The 8,427-nt window shown below is 36.4% G+C and overlaps 1 protein-coding gene and 1 pseudogene across 2 annotated transcripts; one reads left to right on the top strand and one right to left on the bottom strand.

The window, feature by feature from the left end:
• The first annotated feature begins 664 nt into the window (after positions 1-664).
• On the top strand, positions 665-2,978 carry LOC143612663 (uncharacterized). Its single transcript, XM_077086597.1, has 2 exons — positions 665-938; positions 1,947-2,978. Exons 1-2 carry the CDS (start codon positions 689-691, stop codon positions 2,942-2,944), a joined length of 1,248 nt encoding a protein of 415 aa, XP_076942712.1. The 5' UTR covers positions 665-688; the 3' UTR covers positions 2,945-2,978.
• A 554-nt stretch (positions 2,979-3,532) lies between these two features.
• On the bottom strand, positions 3,533-7,267 carry LOC143611856 (G-type lectin S-receptor-like serine/threonine-protein kinase At1g61550; annotated as a pseudogene). The gene is made up of 7 exons (XR_013149845.1): positions 5,886-7,267; positions 5,686-5,814; positions 5,271-5,452; positions 4,975-5,191; positions 4,629-4,866; positions 4,405-4,552; positions 3,533-3,849 (listed from the first exon to the last, which is right to left on the bottom strand). The product of XR_013149845.1 is annotated as a G-type lectin S-receptor-like serine/threonine-protein kinase At1g61550 (transcript).
• Between the last annotated feature and the right edge of the window lie 1,160 nt (positions 7,268-8,427).

Genomic DNA, 8,427 nt, shown 5'->3' with positions numbered 1-8,427 from the left:
TTATCAATCAATAGTGCATAGTTTGAATTATTAACATGCAAATTCTTAATAATAAAGTTTTGTTAATAAATATATTATATTATTATTACATAAGAGAAGGTTCATGTACAAAATAATCTTAACATGAGAAGTGGGAAACAATACCAATCTATTAAAATGAGAACATAAAAAACAATATCAACTACAATTACAATCTACATAAGCAATGTTTTATAGTAACACAGAAAAAAAACCTAATAATAACAACAAAAAAATCAAAATATAGCAACAAAATAACAACAACAAATATTTATAACAACATAAGAAAAAACTTTAATAATAACAACAAAATGTAAATCAACAAATACTTATAATGTCTCATTATCAGAAATCAGCAAATATGAACAAAAAAATAACATCAGATATTTATAAAATCAAGCCTAATAATAATAAGAAATTAATTCTCACTGTTTTAATGTTAAGAATTAAATGCATTTGATACTTAAACTTAAACTTAAACTTAAACTTAAACTTAAACTTGTGATCTATGACATTAAAACAAAAAAAATATAAAATAAAACAAAATCGTTCAACAAAATAAATAACACTCATTAAACAACATAGGCCCACACCACACCTAAGGCACTAACCTTTAATCTTATATAAACCCAAAGAATCAAACCACCACACTCTGCGTTTGGTCACAGCAATGGCCACCACCACCACCACCCACTACACGCCGGAGCAACTCTCCGACTCCGTGGCCTCATCGCCGCGATCGGATAATCTATCCGTCGATGAACCGCGTGCCCGGTTCATGTGTAGTTTTGGAGGAAAAATATTACCACGTCCACATGACAACCAACTCCGGTATGTTGGCGGCGACACCCGAATTGTCACCGTACTCCGCCACAACACCACCTATGCATCCCTACTCAATAAATTGTCCAAACTTTCTGGTAATATGTTTTTAAGTTGAATAATAATAATAATAATATTTGTAAATTGTAATTGATCAATCAAAATTTGGGCGTGCATGGTTCAGTTTGGGTCGCTTTTGAGCTAAAACCGAACCAAAAACCAAAACCTCGGTTTTTGAATTATTGAAAACGTTTGGTTTTGGTTTATTGGTTTGAGTTGTGTTTGATTTTAAACGTTTGGTTTTGGTTTTGGTTTATTGGTTTGAGTTGTGTTTGATTTTGATTTTTTCAGTTTTGATATTTGAGCTTTAAATTGTTTTGGGCCCAAGCAAGAAATTTGGCCCATGTTACCCAAATCATTTTGTTAATTTAATGACTAATCAATTATTAACTTACATGCTTATCAAATTTTTACAATTACTTCAAATAAAAATTTAAAAAACTGAAAAATCTATAAATTCGGTTAGGTTTTCTTAGGTTTCTCATTTTCTTAATTTGAGTTTGAAATTTTGGACCAAAATAAAAAATTTAGCTCAAAACAATAAATTTAGCTCAAAATAATGAATTTGTATCTAAATTATTTTGTTAATTTAATAACTAGTTAATTATTATTATTACTACTTAAACCAACAAAAAAATATTTGTGTGTGAAAATTCTGGGCCAAAATAAAAAATTTAGCTCAAAATAATGAATTTGTAGCTAAATTATTTTGTTAATTTAACCACTAATTGATTATTATTATTACTACTATCAAAGAAGAAAAAAAAAGTCAAAATAATAAAATAATAAATTTGGTTGTGTTTTTAAAAAACTTAAAATCAAATTGTCTGTTTTTGTTTCATTTTGGTTTTGACATCTATATATTGGTTTTGACATCTATATATGATTTTCATTACACATCAAACAATTTACAATGAAGTGGCAGGTAAGCGGGTAATAAGTTGCGTCGCAACCCCTTTTGGTTTTTATCTGTTTCATATCAGTTTTTCCGGTTTCATAAATACCTTGGTTAAAAGTTAAAACTGTGATTTATTAATATTCGATAGGTACAACGGATATATGCGTAAAGTACCAGTTACCAAACGAAGACTTGGACGCCTTAATCACTGTCACAAGCGACGAAGACGTCGAAAACATGATGGACGAGTACGATCGGCTGGCTCACAATAACAAAACGGCTCGGCTTCGAATCTTCCTATTTCCAACGGACATGTCACTCTCTCGAGCCAGCAGCATCAGCTCGCTGCTCGACGGCTCCGTTAAACGCGAACACTGGTTCCTGGACGCGCTTAACGGAGGCGCCAGTCTAGACCGTGGCCGGTCAGAAGTCTCGTCAATTGTGTCAGAAGTACCCGATTATTTATTCGGGTTGGACCACCCGGATGACCCGAAACCCAAAACAAGACCTTTGGTTAATGATAATGTCTCGGACCCAGGTTCGCCCGCTCCAAGGATATCGTCTCCGTATTGCTCGACTTCTTCGTCATTGGGGCCCACGGTAGCGCCCCCGATCCCGAACCTTCGACCCGTTAAAACTAGACTCGATAACTCGGGTCCGTTTGTTAGTGAACCAAAAGAAATGGTTAATGAGCAATTTCCCAAGGCGAATGACCCTAAGTATCCGGGTCAACCCGGTCAACCCGTGTATATTATTCGGCAGACTTCATCACCGGCCCCGGTGCAAGAGATGCCGGTTTATTATATGCACCCGCCGGGTTCAATGCCTCAAGAGAATAATATCCCGGTTCAAGCGGTACCGATTAGGGGTCAATATGGTCAACAGTATATGGCGCCTCCGGGTCAAATGATGCACCCGCAAGTATCGAATATGGGTCAAGTGTACTCCGGGATGAGGCCCGCCACTTCGGGTGGGGAGGTGTATGATATGCCGGGTAGAAGTGGTGGTGGGCCGGTCCAGCCCGTTTATTATGGTGGGCCGAGATATGTTGGAGTTCCGGGCTATCCGGGTATGGTTTTGCCGGGTGCCGAAGAAATGAAGCAGCAACCCGGCCCTGATGGGAAAATGGGCCGGGCTCCACAATGATGCTGAATAAATGGGTATTTCTAAACGGGCTAAAAAGGTCTTATGCTTGATATGATATGTTTATGGTATTATTGTTATTATTATTATTATTTTTATTTTTTTTTAGGTAAAAACCATGGAGATGTTTGCTTCACAAATTACATATATTTTATTGTGAACTGTAAAACAGTTATTATTTGTATGAGGCCTATGTTGAAGATTCATTAATTCAAAAGGCAACTTTATTGTGTATATTTTTTTAGTTATGCCATCTAAAGTTTCTTGAAAATTTACCTAGATTAGTTTGGTACATATCATTATTTATCTTAAAAACTACATAGATATTAGCTTATTATGGTTGATACTTGATTTATTTCACTGGCCGGAGTACCTATCCATTGCCAGAATTCCTCTGACCGATTCCAGATTCCCGTTACCTGCTCATGTCCTTGTTCTAGTTTTCGATTCTAGATTCCCAATCCTATTACCTGTTCATGTTAATAATGACTTACTAGTTCATGTTGAAACTTGATTTCTATTCATGTTGTTCACGTAAAGTCAATGCTGTACATACATAATTACATATATCATAAGTTGGCGGTGATATAATTCAAAATTACCCTCATTACTCACTATCGCCCGACAGTCATGGACATAGTGACTGCATTAGTAGAACACATGTTTAGAAACTCATGTCCACTGGACAGCCTTTGCAAGGTAAACAACGGCTCTTTTGGCTCTCGGAGTTCAGTTTCGCTGCATAGCATAGAAACTGCTTCTGTCATTGTTGGCCTATCTTTAGGCAGGTCCTGGACACAAAGAAGCGCCACGTGTACGCACCTCAAACCCTCTGATATGGAAGCTGACTCTCCTAATGCTTGATCCATCAGTTCTATTCCTCTCCCTTCTTTCCATGACTCCCATGCCTGTAATATGTGTTTTTATTCAAATTAATCGATTAAAAACTTGCACCTGATTGTGCAGAAGTTAGGGGTGTGTAAAGTCGGTTCAGTTACAAAGGATTGCTTAACCACAACCATAACCGGATGATCGGTTTCGGTTAATTTTCCAATGTATTTTTTCCTTTGTTCTAGTTGAAATTAGTTTGGTTATGGTGTTCCAAGCTCAATTATGAAGTTTCAAAGCTGAAATATGATGGTTCCAAGCTAATAGCTATGTTAAAGATAGTAGTAACATAAGTTTAAATGTTCGAAGTTGGACAAAGAGGTATAAAAGATTGAAATAGAGGTATAAAATTTGGAAAAAGATAATCATACAAGGTTTGGTTAAGTCAGTTAACGGAGACACGCTAAGCATAACCATAACAGAAGGGTCGGTTAATCATATTCAGTTAACTATAACCATCGGTTTTGGTTAATTATGGTTAACTTTTCAATTAACGGTTCGGTTTTTGGTTATGGTTCGGTTTTTGCTCACCCCTAGCTCCGTGGCATGGCTTTTTAGTGGAATGTTATACTTACATGTGCAAGTGGATAGATTTGCTCCTGATGTATAAATTCTGTATTCCTTTTGCCACTCATAATCTCTAACAGCATTACTCCATAGCTAAACACATCTGACTTCTCTGAAATTACTCCTCCCATGGCATACTCGGGTGACATATATCCACTTCATTCATCATAAAAAAGTTATAATTAGGTTTTGCTATGAATAATAACAGTGAAAATATATAATAAATTCTCACTATGTCCCAACAATGCGGCGAGTATTTGCTTGCTCTTGTGTGATTTGAAAACTTCGTGCCAATCCAAAGTCTGATATCTTGGGGTTCATTTTGTCATCAAGAAGAATATTGCTACACTTTAAATCTCTGTGTATGATCCTTAAACAAGAATCGCGATGGAGATAAATAAGTCCGCGACCAATCCCTTGAATAATGTTGAAACGTGTTTCCCAATCAAGTTGCTTTCGTTTCTTTGGATCTAGGCATCAAGAAGCTAAATCATTAATAGCCTATAAACAGTAATGTGTGCGTATATTCATATACGATATTTGACAAAGGACAAGACGAGAGTTTAACTCAAACCGACCAAAGAGAAAAGTGTCCAAGCTTTTGTTTGTCATGTACTCGTAAATCAATAATCTTTCTTCCCCTTCTATGCAGCAACCTAAAAGTTTAACAAGATTCCTGTGTTGGAGCTTGGAAATCAAAACGATTTCGTTCTTAAACTCTTCAGTTCCTTGCCCAGAGTTACTAGACAACCTCAGCCTCTTCACTGCTATTTGTTGCCCATCATCTAGCATGCCCTGTATTAAATTAATGTGTTAATTACTTAGTGTTTGCTCTGTTTTGATTGCTTGAAAAATATATAACATAACTACGTACCTTATAAACCGCCCCAAATCCTCCCTCACCAAGTTTGTTTTTGGAGCTGAAGTTGTCGGTGGCAGCTAATATTTGTTTGAACTGAAATATTGGCAATTCAAAGGACTCCTGTCTAACAGCATCTTCTTGCAGTGTGTCGCTCGAAACAAATTCATCCTCTGAACGGAAGTTTGTTTTCCTTCCTAGACAGATGAATTTTGACACAAATAAGAAAAATGGAGATCTAAAGTTAGCTCATTAATATAATAAATAACTTTACATAGAATATCTTTTGGCCTTATTATATAGGAAAAAATGTTAGACTAAGATATGCTTTGATACGTATCTGGATTTCGTGTTAATATAAATATATAGTCTTCTTTTGTTCCTTGCATAAGATAAGCAACGCAAATGATTATAAGATATATGTTCTTACCTTTCTTATATGATCTCCATCTGTATAAGCAAAACACGAAGCCACATATAAAGAGCACACCACCTATGCTTGTGAGACTGATGATTATTGTGGTTCTATTTGTTTCTTTGCCTAAATTTGTGTTAAAATCTTGCAATCAAAATAAAACCTGTCAGAAGCATGAAGAACTAGAAATTAGAGCTAAGGGGAATCTGCATTACCTGAATCCGCATAAGAAACACGCAAGAAAAGATTCTCCCCACCATGCGAGAACTGCTCAATATCCATGAGCTCTCCTGTCCAAATCATACAGTATATTCCTGGCACATGCGCGTATGCCTTACAAGAACAGTTACCCAAACACCATTGCTGACATTTATCATTATCCATGAACGGAAAATATTTATGATGATCTGGCAGCTTGATCCCTCTTAGCACCGAAAACGTATCTGGTTTATTCTTACCCGAAACTAAACTAGTTTCATTCTTCTCACACAAAAGCTCAGTTCTCCTCACGCAACCCCTTGTCCAGTTACCTTTGCCCCATTCGTCACTCGACTGCGGTACAAACCCTCTCAAACACTCACATATTCCACACTTTGTGTTATTACAAACCGCAAAAGCACCACAAACTCCATAAACATCACATGGTTTAGCTGGCGCTTCCCAACTAAAATTCCACGAGTTAATATCATCATCCAAGTATTGCATCTGGAGCACACCATTAGGTTGTAAATATAGCCAGTTGATATCAGACGGGTATAATTCGTTAATAGTGAGATATGCTCCTTCTTGTGAGTTCCCTGGCATGAGGCTTATTAACTCTGAGTACCCAGCATCCTGCTCGGGTATACCTATGAACTTACCTCCATCCCAGGGCCCACCTCTCCAGATTGGCTTAGCATCATCCCATATAAAAACTTGTGGTGGCTGCTCCGCTGAAAGTCCAACCACAAAATTTCCAGGCGTCGGATCATCGTCGCTTTTCCATGATGACAGTAAATGCTTACCTTGTGTATTCCCCTTTGTTCCCATCTTCATGCCTGGTAACAGACTGTTACCAGGATAATTAAAACTCTCCCACAAAATCGATCCCGAGAACCTATCGTTAATACAAAAATCTCCCATATCTGTAAGCAGTGCAGTCGTTTCATTGAACTGGCCCCGTAGGCCCGTTGACCAAACAGTTTTTTGATCACCATCTAGGATTCTCAGGTTTCCATCATCAGCAATAATTAGACTAGACCTGTTGTCAGAAACCGAGAGTGGGCTTTCTTTGTTCGCAACCCATATGATTTTCTTTGCAGTAATGTTTTTGAACCATATCCCGAGATATCGGTTTGGGGAATTACCTGGAACAAAGAAGCCAAGCTCATAAATTTGATTGGAAGAGACAAGAGTTTGTGTTTGGAGATGGGACTATCTGTACTCAAGATATCAGTTGCCATGTAGTGTGGTAATGATATAATCAAAATATACAAGCATGTCTTGCAAAGTTGGTTTACAACAGTAGCTCTTTTGATGCCCATTACCAATCTTTAGAACTTAGAATCAAAGTGAATGAATTAAGTTAAGACAATTTAATATTGTGATATGTGGTTGACTTTTCTGATCAAAGTCATCATCTTTTGTTTTAAAAAAACCTCACCTGATAGCTATAGTTTCTCTTCTTTAATGTCAGCCACTATATAATAATGAGATATTGCCTGTGCTAAGGGTAGTAGTAGTTAGTTGTAGATCCAGTCAAGACCATATAATTTTACTTAATGTCAGCCACACACACATAATTTTATTCTAGTTTTAAACAAATTGACGGGTCAACCTGTTTAACTAAGCAGATTAAACATGTAAACCGAATTCCCAAACACGCCGGTTTAATGAAACACGCTCAACTGCTGAACCTGAAGACAACATGCTTATTAAATTGGGTTCCACATAAAAAGAAAAATATAGGTGGCTTGTAGTTTATGTCTAGTCTAAACTTGTTGTACAATCACCAAGATGGAATTTAGTAATAAATATAAATATAACATTTATAGGCCTAATGCCTGATATAATAACTTTCCAGGAAGCTTATTTACCTTGACCATGTGTGGAATATAAGCTTCCTGTCAATGGTATTCATTAGAAAATGAGCAACCTGCTTACATAAGTATAAAACATGCAATAATGCTAGATTTAATGCTTTGCACCACAAAGTACATCAAAACATAACTCTTGTAACATATTGTTGAAAATGCAACCAATATAGGACCCAGGAGATCACAATTCAACCAACAATCAATCAAGAACATAACATAAAGAAGAACACAACAAGGGATTAACCCGAAACACGAACTTGTATTATATGAGCGTTGTTACAAGACACTACACATCGACGCCTATTTATACACATCATCATGGCGGTTAATTAACCACCTTTGGCGGTTATAACGACCATGGCGGTTATATAACTACTTGGTATTTATATAACTAACTTTATAACCACCAATAACCACCTAATATTTACATTAAGACCCCCTAACTTACAAATGTTGCATAAAGCACCCTAAACTATACTTTATACTAATTATAAAATTGTCCCGCGACATTTTATCAAACTTGATCACACAATTAAGGTCAACAACCAAATTTAGCTTATAAAAGTCTGCTTTAAACAAGGTTCCTTTATACTGAAACCCTACTTATAAAAGGTTTTGAGCCTTTGCTAACAATTACTGGTTATTTGGTGGGTATGGGTTTAACATTATTCAGAAGTTTAAA

Source organism: Bidens hawaiensis, unplaced genomic scaffold, assembly GCF_021521415.1.
Source record: "Bidens hawaiensis isolate Kalapana, Puna unplaced genomic scaffold, B.hawaiensis_p1.1 tig00002236_1, whole genome shotgun sequence".
Lineage (NCBI taxonomy): Eukaryota > Viridiplantae > Streptophyta > Magnoliopsida > Asterales > Asteraceae > Bidens > Bidens hawaiensis.
This window is presented reverse-complemented; position numbering and strand designations above follow the sequence as displayed.